The sequence below is a fragment of the Ochotona princeps genome, chromosome 13 (assembly GCF_030435755.1).
Source record: "Ochotona princeps isolate mOchPri1 chromosome 13, mOchPri1.hap1, whole genome shotgun sequence".
Taxonomy (NCBI): domain Eukaryota; kingdom Metazoa; phylum Chordata; class Mammalia; order Lagomorpha; family Ochotonidae; genus Ochotona; species Ochotona princeps.
In genome coordinates, this window is record NC_080844.1 from 24,866,167 (window position 1) to 24,889,695 (window position 23,529).

At 40.4% G+C, this 23,529-nt stretch overlaps 1 protein-coding gene across 5 annotated transcripts in view; it reads right to left on the reverse strand.

Moving 5' to 3' along the window:
- The window catches only part of ANK3 (ankyrin 3), a 617,522-nt gene that overhangs the window by 156,880 nt on the left and 437,113 nt on the right, over nucleotides 1-23,529 (reverse strand). For all 5 annotated transcript variants that reach the window (XM_058671967.1, XM_058671971.1, XM_058671969.1 and 2 more), the window contains exon 9: nucleotides 10,838-10,936. In XM_058671967.1, coding sequence (XP_058527950.1) covers nucleotides 10,838-10,936 — 99 coding nt within the window. The remainder of the gene's footprint in view (nucleotides 1-10,837; nucleotides 10,937-23,529) is intronic.

Below are 23,529 nucleotides of genomic sequence, written 5' to 3' on the forward strand. Positions count from 1 at the left end.
AAGTCCTTTGCTCAACTTCCAGCCATTCCTAACCCTCCTTTAGCTACATTCTGAAGCAGGAACTTCTGATTTCTGAGTTCATTAAAAGCATGTGGGATCTGAAGACCCATATAGGGGACATTTTTTTTAATCAATGGGAAGACTGAAAGGCTGTTGTTTTAGTCATGGGTATTCTTGGTTCAATGAGAAAGTCAACTATTCCCCACGGTAAGGCTCATCAGTTCCGGCTGAGCCACCCAGAGCTACCTGCAGCACAGTTCTTTCAACCCGAGTTTTCCTTGCAGTATTTTTAAAACTGATTCTTTGGCTCTTCTCCAAATTTGCTCTGGCACTTTTCAAAGGTGTAGGATTTTCCAAATAGCCAAAGCTCTGGCAGCAGCGATGCCTCATAAGGAAGCTCTCCAGGATGTCATGATTGCCTGGCTTCACAGGCAAGGTCAGCTCAGCCCTGAAGACATTCACAGGTCAGTGGAAACCCAGGATTTGTAGTGAACGCAAGATCTGTAATTAGCAACCTGGTTTTGCACTCATGAAGATCTAGTCAAGTCCAGCTGATTCACAGTACGACCAGAAAGCATCTGCCACTGAGCAAGTTACACTTAATTAAATTTAAATCCAAAAAAGAAAACAAGGGGAAATTTTGCAGCCATTTCTTTTACTTTTATAGCTTTTTTTAAAATTGCTATTAGCTCAGCATGATAGCCTAGTGGCTAAATCTTTACCTCGCATGCGCTGGGATCCCATTTGAGCACTGTTCAGTGTCCTGGCTGCTTCTTTTCCCATCTGGCTCCCTGCCTGTGTCCTGGGAAAGCAGTCAAGGATGCCCCAAAGCCTTGGGACCCTGTACCCATGCAGCAGACCTGCAAGAGACTGACTCCTGGTTTCAGATCAGCTCAGCTCTGGCTGTTCTGACCTCTTGGGAATGACCCAGCGGACTAAATATCTATCTGTCTCTCCTTTGCTCTGCAAATCTGTCTTTCCAAGTAAAATAAATAAATCTTTTAAAAATGGCTATAAAATTTTGAACTTGTATCCTTGGTTTTGAAGCTGGTGTGCTTCATCATGCAGTTTCCTGACACCTCCTCAGTTCAAGAAGGTCCTCAGTGACATCATTCAAACTTCAATCAAGTCTGCATTCTTCAGGTCAACAGCCAAGGTCTTCGCCAATGAGTCCTGGAGCGCTCCCTCAGCTGGGTCTTTCAGCATTCCTTTCACTTGCACTCCAATGAACAAACTCTTGGCAACTCATTTTTCCTACTTGGTTTTGCCCATACTCCTTCATGTATCTCGAGTTCCCTTCCCATTATCTCCAAGATGGCAATTTCTTACTGCCTCACAGCACCTGTCTTTGAAGTCTCTCTCCAAACTGGATGCAGTATTTCTGCCAGCGGAACTCCTTTCTTGTTTGCTGTCCTTTTGGGGGGAGTGTGTTGTTTTTTTACCTAGGCTTACAGTTCTCCATGGACATGCACTGACATTTCAACTAGTGATGAATACCCTCTCTCTTGATCTAACTGTACTTGGGACCCTCTGAGTTCTTTTCTCTTCTGGGCTCTGAGTTTAGGTCTACCCAGTGTTAGTGTCTACTTAGTTCAGTTTTAATAAGAATTTTGCTTATACAGAGTATTGTGGGTCCTTCCTCTATAAAATCTGATCTAGTCCCTCACCCCCCATCCTCTACATCTCATCACCTTTCGTGCCTTCTGCAATAATCCTATCAAGTTTACTTAGACTGATTCACTCACTCCCCTGGTATTTTCTCTTAGTCACTTTCCAACCATTGACCCTTGCCTTGCTTCTTGGCTATAAATCTCCACCAATTCTGGTTGTAGTTCAAGTCAAGCCTAGTCTCTCTCTACTCCAAAACTGTATCATGGTTGTCATCATTAAATAAAATCTACCTTTAACAAGTGTCATGAATCATCCTTTCCTTAATTGCTAGGGGATAATCAAATCTCACAGAGGGAATAACACAGTACTGTACCCATGAATGTTATTTAATAAAACTGAATGTGTATGGATGAGTGGAATGAGTCAAAGAAAAGGTTTTTTTTCATGCTAGTCTAAAAGAACATTTCTAGTGTTTGGTTGAAATTCCTTACTGTCACTTTTGTTTAAGAGTAGACTAATTTTGTCTACTTCAGAAACACTATTAAAATATCTTTTTAGAAAAATAAAATTTTCAATGTAAGTTACTTGTAAATTAGAATCTGATTTAAGACTGTAATTCATGCTTCTTACACTTGTATCTCAAGATTTTTCCTTTTCTTCTTTAGACTACTATAAGCTTAATAAAGGTTATTGTAGATACTGTGGTTTGCAACATAGCAGTGAACTGGGGCACTCTTTTTCCTAAAATTAGAGCAACGCTTTTAACGCAAAGTAAGGATTCTTACTTGCCCCTAAACCCTAGAAATCCTGAATTATATACAATGTCACTCAGAATGAGTCCCAAACATAAAAGAGGCTCAACTGCACACAACAGTTGAAAATGTTTAAGAAAAGCAGTTTTGGGAATCAAGGAAAGCAGCCTCAACATACGCAGTTGGAAATGAGAAGGAGCTAGGCATGGAGGTCAAGTTGCCATAGCAACATTAGGGGAGGGAAATGAAATTGCATAGGGTTAGTAATTTTTTTTTCCAATTCCCTTGATTTCGAAAGCAGCAACGTAATGAACAAATTTCCCTTGGGCAGGATTTTGAAGCAACATGAACTGGCTGGTCTAGATCTCATATTTCATCCTGGTGACAGTAATCTTATTAGCGAGGTAGGCAACTGCACTGCACTGCCTGAACAGAGTGCTTGCTAACATGAAGGTCAAAAGGACTTTTGTTCAGGTCTGATTGCTTTTTAATCATGCAGCAGGACACGAAGTCATCATACCTAAGAATATGAACTGAGAGTGTGTCTTTACCAGGTCAAATTTGCTCAAATCCAATACTGTGAAGTGACGCAAGTATGTTCAAGTAGTGATATTTATTTTTGCTTTGTATCCTTTGGGTCTCTTTCTTCTACTTAAGCAAAAAACTTCACAGTAGAGAAGTCAAAGAAAATCAAGTAAAAAGATCTATCCACCTATCTGTTCATCCCTCCTTTTCTTCCTCCCCATAACTACATAGAGAACGCAAAAAAGGATGGAATATTTACTGAAACAATAGAAGAAAATGTAGACTTTATGTGCAATGAGCTAGTATAGCCAAACATAAACTACAGGGAATTAAATTACAGTTTAAGAGCAAAACTATTCCCTTGTTGATATTTTCACCAAAAAATATAACCACTCTTTTTTATGTATTGGGCAGCTGTAGACTTGGTCTAACAGGAAATGAAATAATGCTTTCTGAATGCATCCTGTGTTACAAGTAACTTTATATTTGTGATCTTTTTCAGTCTTAAGAATCCATGAGGCAAAGAGCATTGGTAACTCCATTTTGAGAGCTGCTCAAGGGGATTCGTGTATCTAACCAAGGTCACCTGGGAACAAAGTGACTGGAGTTACAATTTACACTCAGGCTTGCTTTGATTAAAGGATTAATTTCCCCTACTGTGCTGTGAAATCTTTAAAAAAAAAACAAAAGCAAAAAACCAAGCATCCAGGATTCTTTTATCAAGAAGTAATAGTGCCATTCACATGTAAGAATGAGAAACTATTGCATATTCTACTTTTATACATTTTATATGACTAAATTTTAACTAAATTTTAACTTTTTCTTGTAAAAAAAAGTGCTTGCTTTATTAAACTGTAACACACTACCCTGCTATTTGTTTTATAATTGTTTGCTCTTTTTTGGTGATTGCATTCTTGTCTTTCATTAGGTTAAGTACTATCGAGCAATCAAACTATTAAATCAGGTCTGATTTGTTAAATCCTCTCTAACTTTTTGGCTTAATTGTTTTCGTGGGGATTAAAGATTACTATATGTATTCCTTATCATAGTATGAATAATGTTACACATCATATTCCATACTAGAAATATTAACATCATATACTGTATGTTGAATTAACATCTCATGAGAATTCTGTAATATTTACCATCGTTTATAGTTATTATTCTGTGCTGTGAATATCATATAACTTCTTTTTCTTATAAAGATTTATTTATTTTATTACAAAGTCAGATATACAGAGAGGAGGAGAGACAGAGAGGAAGATCCTCCGTCAGATGATTCACTCCCCAAATGACCGCAATGGCCGGTGCTGCGCCAATCTGAAGCCGGGAACCAGGAACCTCTTCCAGGTCTCCCAAGTGGGTGCAGGGTCCCAAAGCTTTGGGCTGTTCTCGACTGCTTTCCCAGGCCACAAGCAGGGAGCTGGATGGGAAGTGGAGCTGCCAGAATTAGAACCGGCGCCCGTATGGGATCCTGGGGCATTCAAGGCGAGGACTTTAGCTGCTAGGCCACGCCGCCGGGCCCTATAATTTCAATGTACATTATAAATCTCCGAATAGATTATTTTAACAACTGCGTTTTAAATAGCTTAAAAGTAAAACAGTCTTTCACATTTACTCACATTTTTTGTTACTTTAGCTCTTAAATTTTTTTCTAGTGTTACTTCCCTGATACATAAAACCTTTAGTGTTTCTGTGAGTATAGTTCTGACAATAGCAAGTTAACTCAGCTTTATTTGAAAGTTTGTTCTAAAAATATATTTACAAAGTTTATTTATTTACTTATATTTGAGAAAGTGAGAGACAGAGAGAGACAGAGAGAGCATGAGCGAGCAATCTTCTACCTGCTGGGTCCCTCCCAAGATCTCTGTAACAAGAGCTGGGCCAGGCCAAACCCAGTAGTCCAGAGTTCCATCTTGGTGTCCCCACATGAGTGGCAGGGAATCAAGAATGTGGGCAACCAGCTGCTGCCTCCAAGGACATTGAGGACCAGGAAGCTGTATTGGAATCACAGCTGGGATTCGATCCCTGGAACTCTGACCTGGGACACAGGCACATCCAGTGACGTTTCTACCTGCTGTACCACAATGCCTGTTCTAATTATGTTTTGAAGAGAAATACAATTTAGTTGGATTTACGTGCAACCCTGGAAAGACGCTTCATTGTTTCCTCTCCGCCAACGTTTCTGCTGAGAAGCTAGATCACCTTCTTATGTAGTTTTTCTCATTCTTTCTCTCTGACTGCTTGAAAGTTTTTCTAGCTTTAATTTCAACAGTTTCTGTATCATATGTCTCTCTATATTTTATTCTATCCTTTCTGGGGAATGGGTTTCTTGAATCTGCCGGTTGGGGAATAGGATTCTTTAATCTGCAGGTTGTAGTTTATGACTTAATTTGGAAATAAATATGAACATTTGAATAAATTCTCTGGATTCAGTGAACTTGCCATCCCACAGGTCATTGATACTGCGCTTGTTTTTCAATCATTTTTTGTTTTGTTTTCTGCTTCAATTTGGATGATCTTTATGACTTGTTTTCAAAGTCTTCAGTTCTTTCTTCTCTTATATTCTAGCTACTATGTATTCTAATCAAGCCATTTTAAAATATTTCAGATATTGTATTTTTCAATTCAAGGATTTCCATGTGATTCTTTAAGTAAAAAAAAAGTATTTCTCCAAAATTTCTCCTTTTTTGTACCTATTGTATCTATTATTAAAGATTATTTAATGCATTTATCATCATTATTTTAGTCTGCTAATTACAACAGTTGAGTAATCTACGAGGGTGTTTCTATGATTTAACCTTTCCTTTGGCTGTAGATCACATTTTCTTTCATCTTTGTTTAGAAACTTTAAAATCACAGGCTAGATACTATGAATGGCATGTTCTAGAGAGTCTGGAACCTGTCGGGGCTTAGTTCTGTCTGGAGTTTATTACTTTTATCAGTGGGAAGCAAAGTCTAACCCAAATGCTCCAGCATTCCTTGAAGGAAAAATGGTCATACATTTTAGTAAAAACAGGATGTGTGACCTCCACACACCAGACCACCACAGTTTATTTCATCACACATCACTTAATGAAATTTCTTTATAAACACATAACTCTCGGTTTCTCAGTTGGTAGATACTAAGTAACCTAGCACAAATTATGGCTTCAAAAATATGTCAACGCATTATAAAGCTCTTATAAGATGCTACATATTAAAAAAAGAATTCAGCTTAAGGCTAACAATTTTTTAAAAAAATAATGATTTATGTTTGAGAATAGGGGAAAATCAAAGATATTTAAAGAAGATTATTATGGATTATTTGTGTGCCTAATTGATGTCATTATCTAAAAGAAATTGGATGTGGCCATTACCAACACATATCAAAGGAAAATAGGAGAAAAGATTGATTACTTTCTGAGCGCCAGCTCTTGTAATCACAAAGGAATTAAGTAAAATAATAATTGTCTAAGTCTGCTTAGTAGATTCTTCAAGGAAAAAAAATGTTGTGACATCAACCCACTATTTTTAGGTATCTAATTTGTCAAAAGAAATTAGGTTTCCAATGCAGTAGAAAATCATTGGGAGAAGGGTTAAAGAAAGACATTTTTTCTAATGTTTCCCAACTCCTTATGATTGTCAAAAACAACCTCTACCCCTCAAAAGGGCCATGACAAACATAACATTAAGGAGTATATCTTATTTCAATATACTCAGCAAATACCTACTGGGTGTCTGCTGGGAGCCAGGAAGTCAGCTGGGTATGCTAAGTACCACAGAGACAAGGCTGATGCATGTATCTTAGCATCAGGGAGTAGTGCTTCATACACTGTTGAAGCAATGGAATTACATGAGGATGGGGCAGCAACGCCTGATTGGGAGTAGCTTAGTTAGAGCAGCATTTGGGAATCAGTATTATTCCGACTGTACATCCAGGAAATGTACAGTTTTCGGAAGTGCTTATTCGATGGGCAGAGTTAGTGAAAAGAGAGAATTCAATCGTCAAATTGCTCTGGGCTAGGGTCCACATTTAGTGTTTTGGTTGGGCTATAACTTGATGCAAAGTAGGATCCAGGGTCATCAGAACGACAACCAGGATCCCTGAGCGGTCCGCAGAAACAGAAGAACAGTAAACTTCCTTCGGAACTAGGGAGAAGAGCTTTCTCTGGCCCTTGCCTGCTTCCAACTTTGGGTCCCCACTCTCTTTTGTAAGGACCATCAGGATTGCTCCAGAAACCCCTCATAACAAACAAATATATGAACAGACAAACTAGAATAGACAGACAGAGAACAACTAGGAATGCTTAGAAACAGACAGGAAGTGGCCAGCCGGGATGCACTTATAACTCACTGGGTGGGACACAAAGATCAGTTACTCCTCTCTGGGGTGTTGAGGATTTCTCTGCACACCCCTCCCAAAAAAACGGTCACCTAAACTGCTGACATTGGTCCTGATAAAGTGATAGAGTTAGACTACCCGAAAAACAACCAGGTTTAGCAAAATCATGCCTCAATGCTATAAAATGCTAAATACTAACATTGAAATAGACAAGAGACAGCTGAATAGCAATCTATAGCCATTTTAAGGTATATGGAACATGGTTGAATATAAACCAAAATTGAAATGTCTATGAGGAAGTCACAGGTTTCGGTCGAGAACCTGCATTTCCCTAGTAACATATTGGTTAATCAATACCACGTCAATTAATGCCATAATGTTGTAAATGGTTGTAACTATTATGTTGGGTTTTTTACTTGATTGGGATGATACTCTGCTGGTTCCACCTTCAGACCAGAGATGGTCTCACCAAGAAGCCATTGAACTTACCAGGACAATAAGATGCTGGACTTTTTGATTGGTCAAAACCTCCAATGAAAGAATCTCAACTGAATTTGAACTATGGAAATGCAACAAGGTGGAGCAATCCGCCATGGTCGGGGGGGGGGGGGAGGTTTGGGGAGGGGCGGGGGGAATTCCAGTGCATAAAAAAAAATGTGTCACATAATGCAATGAAATAAATAAATTAATTAATTAATTAATTTTAAAAAAAGTTGATGCAAAGTGAAAATGACAAGGGACCATGCACTCACTGTAGAATCTCTTTAACATGAAAATAACACACTAGCAAGAATTCAGTGGAAAGAAACAGCAAGCCATACTTGGTAACACATGTAAGTCTGTAAAGAAACAGAGCTTATGAAAAAAGAAACTGCACAAGTCATCTCAACATTAAGCTTCCACACAGAAGATCGAAAAATTTGTCTTAATATGTATTTATATCTCAGCATATTTGTCAACTTTATAAGATACTCTACATCCTTACAGTTGGCTATCAACAGGAACATCTGTTAACAAGCCACGTGATACTCAGCATTACTGGATTGAGAAAACTGGAAAAGCTTTCTTCAAATGAATTAAACAGAAACATAATGACCGTGGAGTTCATCAGACCCTTGCTAAACACCTCCAGGAATATTTATCCTTAACCTCATTGACAGTCACAGAAATTATGATTTGGAACTTATTTAGTTAAGAGACAGACACAGAGAGAAAGAGAGAAAGCTTCCATCTGCTGGTTTACTGCATAAATGCCTGTCATGGTCACAGCAAGGGCAGTTCACAGCCAGGAATCAGGAACTGAATCCAGCCTCCCAAGCAGTCAGACCGGCTGGAGCTGCACTGATCCAAAGCCAGGAGCCAGGAGCGTCTTCCAGGTGTCCCACATGGATGCAGTGACCCAAGGCTTTGGGCCACTGAGCTATCATTGCCCACGTCACATATTGGAGTGCCTGGGACCAAGTACTGCTTCTGCTTCCTTTTCAATTGCCTGCTAATACACCTAGGAGGCAGCAGATGACAGCTCAAGTGCTTGAACTGCCATGCCATCCAAAATGAAGACCTGGATGGAGTTCCTGGCTCCTGGCTTTGGCCTCATGTCCCCGCTACTGCAGGCACTTGAGAAGTAAACCAGCAGGTAGAAGACGGAGTTCTCTCTTTCCACTCTCTCCCTCCCCAGTTTTCTGTCATTCTGCTTTTAAAATAAAAAAGTAAATGTGATAAAAAACTCATTAAATCTTTCTCGTAATTTTTAAATTGTGCATACCTCAGAAATGCAAATTACATGCATATTGGAGTGTAACAGGTCTCTAGAAGGTTTTCATCCTGGAATGCCAAAAGCATGCCTGATGAAGGACAATGCTCATGTTCCTCTCCCAATCTTAGGCAACCACCACTACATTTTCTATTTCTATGATTTTGGCTACTCAAGATATCATACAATATTTATCTTCTTATGACTGGCATATTTCACTCATTACAATGTCCTCAAGGTTCACTGATGTCATAGCCTGTAAGATGCTTTTCTATATTTTGTTTTTAAAGATTTATTTATTTTTATTGGAAAGTCAGATTTACAGAGGAAAGGACAGACAGACAGAAAGATCTGTCCACTGGTTCATTTCCCAAGTAGCCACACGACTGGAGCTGAGCTGATCCAAAGCCAGGAACCAAGATCCTCTTCCAGGTCTCCCACCTGGATGCAGGTTCCTAAGGCTTTGGGCCGTCCTCAACTGCTTTCCCAGGCCACAAGCAGGGAGCTGGATGGAAAGTGGAGCAGCCAGGACTTTTGCCCATATGGGATCTTGAAAGTGCTAGGTGAGGACTTTAGCCTCTAGGCTATTGCTCTGGGCCCATTTTCTTACTTTCCAAAATTTGAATAATATTCCATTATGTGTATACCATACTTAAAAATATTCATTTGAGGGCCCAGTGTCATAGCCTAGTGACTAAAGTTCTCGCCTTGAATGCTCTGGGATTCCATATGGGCACCGGCGGCCTTGCTTCCCATCCAGCTCCCTGCTTGTTGCCTGGGAAAGCAGTCAAGGATGGCCCAAAGACTTAGGTTTCTGCACCCGTATAGGAGACCCATTAGAGGCTCAGGGTTCCTGGCTTCGGATTGGCTCAGTTTCATCTGTTTGCGTTCACTTGGGGAATGAATCAATAGACGGAAGATATTCCTCTCTGTTTCTATTCCTCTATGCCTTTCCAATAAAAATGAATCTTTTAAAAATGTATTAATCTGGGAGAAAAAGTGTGTGTGTGTGTGTGTGTGTGTGTGTGTGTGTGTGTGTACACATGCATGTTCCCATCATTCATTCATTCTTCAAATATCTGCAGTGGCCGGAGCTGGGTGAGAATCAAAGTTGAGAACTTGACTGCAATCCACTTCTCTGACCAGCATAGCTTAACTCAACTACTTCATCCTTTAGCGCTGCCTCTTTGGGTGTGATTTAGCAGAAAGTTAGAATCAGGAACCAAGACGGGAGCTGAGGCCACTCCAATGGGATGCAGAGATTTCAAATACTAGCCTCAAGCACTGCTCCACAAACCACAGAGTAAAATTTCTCAGCTGTCAGTGAACATTCGTATTGCTTCTAGCCCTCCCTATTGTGAATAATGCTGCAGCGAAGATGGGTATGCAGGTACCCCCCTGAGGTCCTCTTTTCAATGCTTTTAGAGTATACCAGAAGTGAGACTGCCAAATTATGCAGTAGTCGTAGCTTTAACTTTTTGAGGTACTTCCCCATTGGTTTTTCCACAGGGACCACACCATGATATGTTCTTACCAGCAGCACACGCAGTAGACACATGTGTTACAGATAGAATGACTATCAGTTTTAGTATCCAGCTCATCTTACAGAGCCAAGCAGTTACTACTGGCATTGAACTCCACCAGAACCCTAGTTCTGCATCTTATTAAAGACAAGAACTACTTAAATGCACATGGGAGATTTATAAATATGGGTGGCTATTCCATTTGCAGGAAAGATGTAACAATCATTTTCTAAGAGACACAAATAAATGAAACAAAGCTGAAGCCGGTGGTGAACGAACAAAGGGATCTGGGCAGGCACTTGTATCTCCTGATGAGAAGCACCAGCATGGACGGAAGTTGTGTTCTTACCCTGGTTTTGGCATCGATTTTAGCTCCTCGATCAAGCAATAATTTTACCATATTTGCATTTCCTCTTTTTGAAGCAACATGTAAAGGAGTGATGTCATTCTGTGGGGGGGGGAAAACAAACAAAATCAGTTTTAATATCCTTGGATGAGTCAAAACATGGCTTCCTCAGTTTCCCTGAACACATTCCCATTATTTTTCTTTCTTAACAACAACAGAACTCTCAAAAATATAATGCCTTCTAAAAGTTCTCTCAGGAAATAATTTTCCTCAAAAAAAAGAGATGAATTTTTTGGTATGTGCAACAAGGCAAGTTTATTTCAATCATTTGGGATAATTCATGGATGGGACAAATGTTTGCTTTGCTTAAAACAAAAAAAGTGAGCTGAAATGGTGGAGCAGCAAACTGATGTTCTGTCTGTGGGGCTGGCATCCCACGTAGTTGTCAATTTGGGCCCCAGCTGCTCCACTTCAGATCCATCTCCCTGCTTGTGGCCTGGGAAGAAGTTGAGGATGGCCCAAGTTCTTGAGACCCTGCAGCTGCATGGAGACTCAGAAAAGCTCCTGGCACCCAGCTTCAGCTCAGCTCAGCTCTGGCGTGTATGGCCCCTTGGGAAGTGAACAGCAGATGGAAGATCTCTCTGCTTCTTCTTCTGTATGTAACTCTGTCTTTCCATTAAAAACAAAATAAATACATGTTTAAGCCCTGCATCTTCTAAAGTCCATGTGTATTCCTACAACTTCGTATCATACATACTAGCTAGGGAGCAAATTACCAGTTGACCAACAGTTGGTTGAGTGACTCAGGCTTCCTTGGGTTCAGTGAGAGTGTTAGATTGTTAAGGAGGAATAATCACAAATCAAATGGGAAATCTGTCAATCCAACAGAGCAGGCTCCTGATACTTCAGTGAGTGGACAGGCATGAGTTAATCATCTCCTAGAAAACTAGGATTAAAACAAAATCTAATCTCAAGGAATAGCCAGATTGGTGTGACAATCAGCCATTCCAACTGTGTTCTTGATTTCAATGGCAGACCACCAGTTCTTCCTCCTGCTGTCTGATAGGTGCTGTTTCTTTCCAGACTCTGGGAGTGCATCTTATAGATTGAAAAACATTTGCATCCTTATGCAGCAATATGGGTTCAAGGTATGTTGTTCATGAAGGTCAATTATACTATAAAAGAACTAGGCTTACTACAAGGTATAGCTTGATAACAGACACAATAGGAAATGGATATCCATCAACCCCTGTTCGTCAGGGACCATATTGAGCTCTTTGCCACCTCATCCTATGTTTGTAATCCTTATAGACACATACAGCGTAAAACTCAATCCCTATTTTAGAGGTGCAATAATGGCCGACCGTTCAGGATTCAGCAAACACAAAACAGCTTTACAATAAAAAGTTACATATCTACGCACGAAGGCTGAGCAGAAAGTACACAGGCTGCATGGATCTGCCCTCCACCCCCACCCATTTGAGGACTATTGGTCTTTTGCCAATATTATGTTGGTTATTCCATCCTTTTTTTTTCTTACTACCCAAGCTTAAGCACATAGAAAATCCTTGCCATCACTGGCTCGATGATCGATTATCTCTAACAGATTATACCTGAGTCAAATGAACCACAATGGCAGTATTATTACCAAGAAATTAAAAAAAATAAAGTAACATCCACAGCTCCACCCAGGTGTAACTTCTTTCCATATCCTCAACTACTTCAGTTTGGTTGTTCAATTTTGCAGTCCCATGTATTACTCCTCTTAATCTCCAACAACTCCCCAAACTCATCCATGTCTATTTTTTGAAAAAAAAAAAAAACTAGGTCATTTTTCAAACAGAATTTTTCCATAATCTAGATCTGACTCATGGTATCACCATTGGGTATTAACTGGCCTTTCCTTACCTCTGTTTCCTGGAAACTTCTCTAGCGGAATATTTTTTCAACAATTGTCCATTCTCTCACAAATGGAGAGAATGTGCATTCCTTTCACTTCATTAATATGCTGAAATCTAAATTCAGAATTATTCTTATGTAATAATCAAGAATCAGTGTCATTATTCTCAGATGCAAAATACAAAGCAGTGATTAATTCATTGCAAGAAAGAGACTTGAATAAAACACTCATTTTAGTCATGGCTGTTGGGATTGGAAAAAGTCATGTCTGTTGGGAGTGGAAAAAGTAACATCACTACTCTAGGTTTGGGGTAGATGATGTTTCTACCAAGGGCCAGTTGGCAAAAAGTTCCTGACACACCCACTCAACTCTGCCATGGTAGCACAAATGCAGCCACATACAGCATGTAAACAAATGGAAAGTGACTGTTACAATATCACTTACAAAAGCAGGCAGGGGACTATAGGTGGCTCTCAGTCAACCCTTTGCTGGTCTCTACTTGTACCTGATGGTTCATGGCTGCAGGTTTCAACTGTGCATCACTGGCTACAAAACTATACCTTGCAGGGCTCGGCGGCGTGGCCTAGTGGCTAAGGTCCTTGCCTTGATCCCATATGGCTGCTGGTTCTAATCCCGGCAGCTCCACTTCCTCTCTATCTCTCCTCCTCTCAGTATATCTGACTTTGTAATGAAAATAAAATAAATCTTAAAAAAAAAAAACTATACCTTGCACTGTGTGTGCCTGGTTCCTTTTCACCATTGTTCTGTGTGAATGACAGCAGGCAGAAGGAAATAACCTTCACTGTCCCATTGAGGGTTCTCTTACTTGTCTCTGACTCCTGAGTGTTGGTTTATGTTGCTTAAGTGACCAACCTGCTCAAGGGGAATCACTCCAAAGCCAAGGCAGCAGCGTGGGTGTCAGTTCTCAAAGCCCAGGTGGGCTCCCTGGATCCTCCTGAATGGGAGGCAACACTCGGGACTTCCCAGGATGTTTAAGATCTTGTGTGTCATTTCCCTTTAGTGTCGTGCCTTTGGCTGGTTGAGAAGGACTTGATTGGCCTTTATCCCAACAGGCTAATTTTAGTAAGAGAAAGAACAGTTTCTAACCTTGCTGTCCTCTACACTCATGTGCTGTCTCACGCAGTGTCCAAAGGGCACCCCAACTTTTTTTTAAAAATTATTTATTATTTAACTTCAGTAATTACATTGTATTATGTGACACAATTACATAGATACTTGGGTTCTTCCCCCCCTCCCCAAACCCTCCCACCATGGTGGATTCCTCCACCTAGTTGCATAACCACAGCTCAAGCTCAGTTGAGATTCCCCCATTGCAAGCGTATACCAAACATAGAGTCCAGCATCTTATTGTCTAGTCAAGTTCAACGGCTTCTTAGGTATACCCTCTCTGGTCTGAAGACAGAGCCAGCAGAGTATCATCCCAGTCAATTGAAAGCTCCAACATACCATCAGCAAAAATTTACATCATTATGGAATTAATTGACATAGTAATGAGTAACGAATATGTTAAAAGTAAATGCGAGTTCCCAGTCACCTTCTGTGACCACCTCACCTATACTTCAATTTTAGTTTATACACAACATATAACATTCAAAACATAACATGTTATACATAACATCATATCATCTTAAATTAAGGCAAACATGTGGTATTTAACCTTTTGGGATTGGCTCATTTCCCTTAGAACTTTTTAACCCTGACATTTTCCTACACCTCCTTGGTCCTCCTGGAGGTGATCCTTCTGTGATTTCATTTTACTCTCACAGTAATCCTGCCAAACAAGATAAGCACTATTAACCCCTGTTTAATGAAGAAAATGAGGCACAAAATAGTAATTTACAGATTGAGACATATCTAACTATAGTCAGGGTCAGTCAGACCCTGAGCTCTCTTGCCACCTCATCTCATGTCTGTAATGCTTACAGATACATATAGTGTATAACACAATCCCTATTTTAGAGGTGCAAAAATGGTCAGACTCTTGTGCAGAATACTTCTATAGAAAAGCCATTGCTTCTCATCTCCACCCAGTGACGTTTTGATGCATCTGAGTGCTTTCTCACACCTGACAACCAGGGAGAAAGCATGAAAGTAATACCGTCAAACTACTCAGTGGCTATTTGTAGTTTCACTTCTTAATTAATAAAAATGTGTTACATTCACAGCCTAGTGTTACGTGTCCATCACGGGATAGGGAGTACCATTAGGGTCTAAAAACTGCAAATAGGAAATACATGAAATTTGTTCTCCCTATATAATTAAAAATAAAATTTTAAAAATTTAAAAAGAATTATAGAACTTATCAAAAGATTGCAAGGATTTTAGGGAGCAAAGCCCTATTTGCCTCTTTTACTGTGATGGAAATAGGATGATGTTCCTGATTACTGGGGTGGAATTTGGCAGCATCTAAGAAGGTCCTTCATCAGCAACCCAGAGGTTCAAAGCAGTTTGGCTTCCAGGGTAGGAAGGGCAAGACTGTGAGAAAAGATCCATTGGTGCAGTCAGGCCCGCTGACTAAGCCTGCAATGAAAGACCCCAAACACCAGCTGCTGCCAAGCATAGAACTATGAAGCAACAGTAGTCAGCTGCTGGGATCAGATGGCAGGCCTGTGCTGCTGGTGTGCCCAGAAAGCTGAAGGGGGAGCCCGAGCACTAGGCAAAGTTCTCAGCCTGGACCCCACTCTAAGCCTAAGGCAAAAGCAACCCTCCCTCAAAGGGAGTTTCAAACAGGAGTAAACTCCGATCAACTCCACACATTTGCAGTGTGGCAGAAGAAAAAAACAGACTCATTTCCACATAAAAACACTATTAAACTCAGTCCAACACATAATATCCCATATTGCATCCAGTGGAAACAGGTGCATAACATGCACAAAAAGACAGGGACTTCAGCCAAGAAGTGGAGTTTCTAAAAAAACTTCAAATAACTGAAGAATGAATCAGCAAACATAAAGATGCATGAATATAATCATCCAATCTACAGCAAGGGAAAAAAATGGAAAAGAGAGCCGTGGGGTGACACAATACAGCTGATGGGAACCGCACAAGGAAAAAGTACAGAATGGAACAGAAGAAATATCTGAAGAGCTAATGCGCAAGAGTTGTCTCACAAAGAGACACAAAACCACAACTGCAAACAGCTCAGCGGATGCCAAGGAAGACAAGCAACAGAGAAAGAATTCCATAAGTAGCTATAGCAGTCAAACTATCAAAAATGAAATAAAAAAATCCCGAAGGTCATCAGGGGAGTAGGGACACATCTCAGATGCATCGTTGCACAGTGGGTTAAGGCAGAACTTACAATGGCCTCATCCCATACTAGAGTACATGCTGGTTTGAGTCCTGGCTGCTCCACTTCCAATCCAGCCTCCTGCTTGTGTGCCAGGGAGGCCAGTGGAAGATGGTCCAAATGCTTGGGTGCCTGCCACTCATGTGGGTGCCCCATCATTATCAAGAGGAGATATGTAATAATTCACCTCAAAAGGAGGAAGCAAACTCGCAAGTGTTCGATTTCTCCTGTTTCCTTAAACCTACAGCAGCTCTAAAAAGGCATATTTCACAGGTAGGCAACCTCCGACTGAAAACATCAAACTAATTTGTCAAAGGTCACAACATACCATAGTCTGACCCAAATTCACGCATTCTTCTTTGGCAGACGCCATGCTATCCCTGCACTTCTTAGTACTATGAACACATAAGCAATTCTTACTATTACAGTACACAGAAGAAAATGATAATACTGTGCCAGGCCTGCTCCATAGCGCTAAGTTAATTTATTTAATTTCTCTGTATCACAGGTACCTAATCTGCAAAATTAGGCTAATAATACTGTTACCCATATCATAAAGCTGTCATGAAGGATTAAATGAGTTAATAATCCTAATATCTTTTCTTTAAAGATTTATTTATTTTTTTATTAGGAAGCTAGATATATGGAAACGAGGAGAGACAGAGAGGAAGATCTTCTGGCTGTTGATTTACTCCCCAAGTGGCCACAGCAGCTGGAACTCCACCGATCCAAAGCCAAGAGCCCAGAGCCTCTTCTGGGTCTCCCACATGGGTGCCGTCCTCGACTAAGCTTTCCCAGGCCACAAACAAGGAAACTGGATGGGAAGCGGGGCCACTGAGATTAGAACAGGCACCCATATAGGATCCCGGTGTGAGCCACACGAGGACTTTAGCCGCTAGGCTACCGCACTGGGCCCAAGCATAGCATCTTCAGAACAGTACCTGGCATTTAGTAAATACAAGTGTTACACATTACTATCTCCTTGCTTATCATATGGATATTTAGAAGCATATAAATATTGCATCTCACAAGACAGTATGGAACTGAGCAGAGATGGAGCCATCAGCGGCAAAGCAGTGCAGTCAGATGCTGCTAACTAGGGCAGTTCTTGGGATGGAGGCAAAATGTGATGGAGAAGCATCCGCTTGGCACAAGCTAAGCCTGTGAAGACTTCAGAGGCCCGGGCAGAGCAGGAGAGAGCAAAGGACTAAGAGGGAAGATACCCTCAGGACCTAACAGACATATGTGCTATCACATAGCAAAAACGTGGGTACCACCCTACTTGGAACAAACAGCTCCCTCCCCTAGGAAATGTATGCTCATTTTCCCCTCTCAGCAGTTTCTTCCAGCTGAGGTAGCAGCCAAGTTCATTTCATGCAATAATCACTAAAGCAAGGTCATTTCTGCCACTTGCCAAAGTGAAAGCAGGGTCATTTCCTATGTGGCTGGTGATAGATGGCAGAGTTCTAGTTTCATTAACATGTATAAAGGACACTTGATGACATTATATCCCTCATTCCCCGCCTCTTCTTTCAAAATGTCTGGGGCAGGTTATCACTAGAGAAAGGAATAAGTGGATGTTGTTATCCAAAATCTTTAGCAAAAAATTAAATCATATAACTATTTTAGTTTGTTTTTGTGATATGTTTTCAATCAACAGAAAATCTAAAATAATTAAATGCTGAGAGGGAACCCAATATTTCTTGCCAATTCTTATCACCTAATAATTTTTTCCTGTGAGTCATTCAGTGTGGTTTTACAAAAATCAAAATAAACACGATGACTGAAGATCAATATTTCATTATGTAAATGACTGCATTTAAACCATCAATTTTAAGACTTGTTTTTTTTTCACTCTATCCAGGTGGTATGGCATCACTGTAGTATAAACAGAAGGAGAAAAATGATTAAGGCATGGGTTCATGAGAGAGAAAGATGGTTAAGAGAAGATAACTATCCTCCTCTTTGGGGAAGTCTTTCACCTCCAAAGGAAGAGATATCTGTTGAACCCAGGCACCATGCAAGCATTCCATGCATGTTTGATAAGTAACATCTAATCATCACACAGATTCTGATACGCTGAAGGACAAATATGTAACTGAATGCCGGCTTCCTTCAAGGTGCTTGGACATCTAAAAACATACTTTTTTTTCCCTAATTTTTATTCTTCACCACTGAAAATCTCCAATAGTTTACTCTCTAAATAGTCGTATTGGGACATAACCAATACACCACAGAACTCACCATCTAATGCACATAATTCGGCATTATGCACAATTAGTAATTCACAAGGCTGTAAAATTAATTTCAAATCTAGCTCATGTTCATTACTCCAAAAGAAACCCCCACACTCTTCAGTAGTCACTTCCCATTCTTCAGTCTCCCCAAAACTTATCTCTGGATATTCACCTACTCTATACCTTTCACTAAGATGGAATCATACAACATGTGACTTGTATCTGGTTTCTTTCTAGTGGCATAATGTTGTCAGGGTTGATTCATGTTATTGTACCAATATACACCCCAGTGTTTCATTTCTGTTTTTCTCTTGAGAATGCTTAATTTCTTACTATCTTAAGAAGATCATAAAGTATTTCCAAATATTGACATTTCAATGATAAGGATTGCAGATTCCAAAAAATCTACCCAGGAGATTTCAAACAACTGAATATACTGAAAACACTTCAGTCTGACAAATAACTCAGACTTTAACTTAGAAAACTCAACTCGAGGGTCTATAATGTCATCTAAATATAACACCAGCTTGGAAAATTTCCTCCTGTTGTATTGATCATTTTCAATTGGACCACCATTGCTGACAGACCTCCATCCTCCTTGTATATGAGGACTTCATAACAAAAACTAGGTCAGTTTACACAAAGCCTTCTCTAGGTTTGTTAACTCTTCTCTGATTCCATACAAACTTTCCATCTGCGCTTTCTGGATAAGGAGATTAAGCCCGCACAGGTCTCTCTGACATTGACACTGAAAACACTGATGCCACTTCCTCAACCTCACCCTCCTCCAAGATAGACCAGATACATCACATTTGGTGAGTGCCTGACGGTGCTGAACTCCGCAGGCGGCCACAGCAATCACTCGGGGCTTGATGCATGGTGTACAGTTGCACTCTCTTGCACCTGGTCTGCTCCAAATAATGTAAAATCCTCAGAACTTCAAAACTTTTTTTTTTTGGTTTAAGGATACTATGAGGCTGTTATCAATAATCTTAGAAGTTTCTGCTTGGATTAAAAGAGTGTAGTTCATTAACAGTTTGGCTAAAACACTACCAGGTCTTTTTCTGGTTCCTTCAAAGGATTTCGTGCCAGAGAAGGCACACCATACACATGCAATAGTCCAGACCGGTACTTGTCCAAGCACAGCCTCAGCGGATGCAGACACCCCCTCTACTGACAGAGAAGGGCAGGAGGGGCAGGACCCAAGCAGTTCTTGAACGACTCCTATTTTACCTTCTCATCACTGTACCGAGCTGACTGGGTCGCTGGAGACACTCAGTCCATTGGCCTTAAATTAAACTTCAGGGCCTGGCGCAATAGCCTAGTGGCTAAGTCCTTCACTTCAATGAACATAATGTTCTTATGTAGCATACACTAACATTGTCTTCCTTCCTAAGGCTGAATAATATTCCAGTGTACATATTACATTTGGTTTAATCCATTCATCTGTCTGAGGACTTGGCTATTGTGAATAACACCACTGTGAACCCGAGTGTAAAAATATCTCATGCAACTGTGCTTTCAGTTCCTTTTGGTATCCACCCAGAAGTGGAATTACCTGGTCACAGGGTGTTACTATATTTAAGCTTTTGGGAAAAGGCCAAATCACTGTGGCCACATGATTTAATAATCCCATCTGCGTGCACCAGAGCATCCTTGTTTCATTATCCACGACAACACTGCTCATCTTACTGTGTTCTGGTCACTCCACTGAAAGACCAATACATGCTTTTAAAATATATTTTTACATACATGCTTTTAAAATATATTTTTAGCATACAATTCAGAATTTCTGTATTTTTAAAAACAATGGGGGTATTGAAGGTTGAAATGTTAAATATGCCTTTTCATCCTCTAAGAATTTGCTATAAGGAAAAAAGTGTTTTGTTAAAAACAGAAACAAACAAAACCCAAAAGGTGACAGCCATTGACTTATACCAAGCAACTATTTATTTAACCTGAGAGCAAATGAATTAAAATGGAACAAATTCACCACTTATGAAATTCTTACTTGGTGCAGGACCCATCAAACATGTATCAACCACATTTAATCTCCACAATAATGCATGTGAATAATAACGAATGTGAGAGACTCAGAATCTCAGGTGAGCATAGGGCAGCTCACTCAGCTAGAAAATGCCAGAGCTAAGATTTCAATGTCAACCTCTGATTCCACAAGCTGGCCTCACTTCCTTCCCCCCCCCCCCGCCCACCTCAAGAGGGTCTTAGAACAGAAGACATATTCAGGCAGGAAGTCTCTTCTGAATTGGCACATACATTATTAGCTCAAGGTCTTAATCTGAGCAGTAGTTTCCATAAAAGAAATATTGCTGATATGAAATGTCCCACCAAAACAAAACAGTATGAGAAAAGCTAGTAGAAACACTAAATGTCTAAAAGAACTGCTAGCTCAATCTATCATCTTCAAGAACAACTCATGGATCTCTTGCAGATTGCATTGAAGGCAAACTGTAGTATTACTCATTCAAAAGTAGCCTGGTAGGGCAGCCATTGGGTATAGCCAGTTAAGTGATCCCTGGAGATGGTAACATCCTAACTGTAATTGCCTGGAATGTTCTAGTTCTTCCATTCTGCATCCAGGGACCTCCCAAGGCACCTCCTTGGAGCAGCAGAGGATGGATGGAATGCTTGGGTCCTTGCTACCCTCACGGGGGACCTGGATAGCATTCATTCTAGGTGCCTGGTTTCAGCCTGACCCAGACCTGGTTGTTGTAGATATTTGTGGAGTGAGCCAGGGAATGGAAAATTTATGTGTTATTGGCCTCCATATTTCAAATGAAAATGAAATAAATTTTAGATTTTTTTTTAAAGTGGCTGATATCCATGCTACAGTAAAGGAAGCCCATTTGCAACTGGTACTGTCACACTGACATCCCAGATGGATAAAGATTCATATCCTAGCTACTCCACTTCCCATTCAGCTTCCCGTTAATACACCTGGAAGTGCAGTGGAGGATGGCTGCAGTGTTTGGACCTCAGCACCCATATGGGCAATCTGGAAGAAGCTCTTGGCTCCTGACTTCAAACTGGCCATGTGGGGTGTGAACCTGCAGAGGAAAAATCTTACTCCTTATCTCTCTGTTTTCCCCTCTCTCTGACTTACAAATAAACAAACAGATCTTTTTTTAAGAAAAATTACTTATTTCTATTTGAAAGTCAGATACAGAGAGGAAAGATCTTCTGTCTGCTGGTTCACTCCCCAAGTGGCTGCAATGGACGGAACTGTATCAATCTGAAGCCAGGAGCCAGGAGCCTCTTCTGAGTTTCCCATGTGGGTGCAGGGACCCAAGGCTTTGGGCCATCCTTAACTGCTTTTCCAGGCCACAAGCAGGGAGCTGGATGGGAAATGGGGCTGCTGGGACATGTACTGGCACCCATATGGGATCCCAGTACATGCAAGGCAAAGACTTACAGCCACCAGGCTACCACACCTGGCCCAACAAATAGCTCTTAAAAAAAATTTACAAAATACATCTGAATTCAGAGACAGAAATTGACCTGAAGGACACGCTAAAAATTTAACTATAATCACTGGTTTCTTTTTTGAAAATTTTATTTATTTTTACTTGAAAGGCAGGTTTACAGAAAGAGAGAGAACCATCAACTAGTTTACTCTTCAAATGGCGACAATGGCTACAGCTGGGTCAATCTGACGCCAAGAGCCTGGAGCCTCTTCCGGATCTCCCATGTGGGTGCAGGGGCCCAAGGACTTGAGCCATCTTCCACTGCAAGTCACAAGCAGGGAGTTGGATTGGAAGTGGAGCAGCTTGGACTAGAATTGGCACCCATATAGGATTAGACTGTTGAGGCACTACACTGGCCTCTAATCATTGGTTTCTATACACTGAAGAAAATAACAATTTTACATTTCTTAAAATGAGTTGATGTAATATTAGACTGTGTGCAATATTTTGGGGGACTGTTATAACTTTAACAATTAAAAAAACTGGGGCTCCCATCCAAGTACTAACCAGGCCCGACCCTGCTTAGCTTCCGAGATCAGACGAGATCGGGCGCGTTCAAACAACTCAAATACAACATATCGTATGACCCGGCAATAGCACTCCTAGGAATATATCCAGAACAATTGTTTTATGAGAAACCAACATGCACTCCTATGCTCATAGCAGCACAATCAGTAATTGCAAAAACATGGAAGCAGCCAAAATGCCCATCAACAGAGGATTGGATAAGAAAGCTATGGTTCATCTACTCCATGGAATACTACTCAGCTATTAAAAAAAACAAAATGCAGTTCTTTGTGGCCAAATGGGCCAAACTGGAAACCATAATGCTAAGGGAAATGAGCCAATCCCAAAAGGTTAAATACCACATGTTTGCCTTAATTTAAGATGACACGATGTTATGTATAACAAGTTATGTTATGAATGTTATATGTTGTGTATAAACCAAAATTGAAATGTCAATGAGGTGGTAACAGAAGGTGGATAAGAAATCGCATTTACTTTTACCATATTGGTTACTCATTACTATGTCAATTAATTCCATGGTGATGTAAATTTTTGCTGATGGTATGTTGGAGCTTTCAATTGACTGGGATGATACTCTGCTGGCTCTGTCTTCAGACCAGAGAGGGTATACCTAAGAAGCCGTTGAACTTGACTAGACAATAAGATGCTGGACTCTATGTTTGGTATATGCTTGCAATGGGGGAATCTCAACTGAACTTGATCTGTGGTTATGCAACAAGGTGGAGGAATCCACCATGGTGGGAGGGTTTGGGGAGGGGTGGGGAGAATCCCAGTACCTATGAAACTGTGTCACATAATACAATGTAATTAATGAATTTAAAGTAAAATTCAAAAAAAAGAAAAGTTATCCTTGTATATTAAAAAAACTTTAGAAATAAAACAAAAAATTTTGAAAAAAAAAAAAAAAAACTGGGGCTCACATGTGACATAGTGCTGCCAGGATCTCATATAGGTGCTGGTTCCTAGCCCAGCTGCTCCACTTGTGAGCCATCTTTCTGCTAATGTGCCCGAGAAAGCGGCAGAAGATAGCCTAACTGGGCAGCTGCAAGCACATGAAGACCTGGACAAAACTACTGGTTCCAGGCTTCAGCTGGCCCAGCCCTAGCTCTTGCAGCCAACTGGGGATTCATCCATGGAAGGAAGCCCTCTTTCACGGTCTCCTCTTTTGTTTCTGTAACTCTGCTTCCAAAGAAAGAAATTGTTATGCGTGTGTATATATACCCTTTTACTGACAC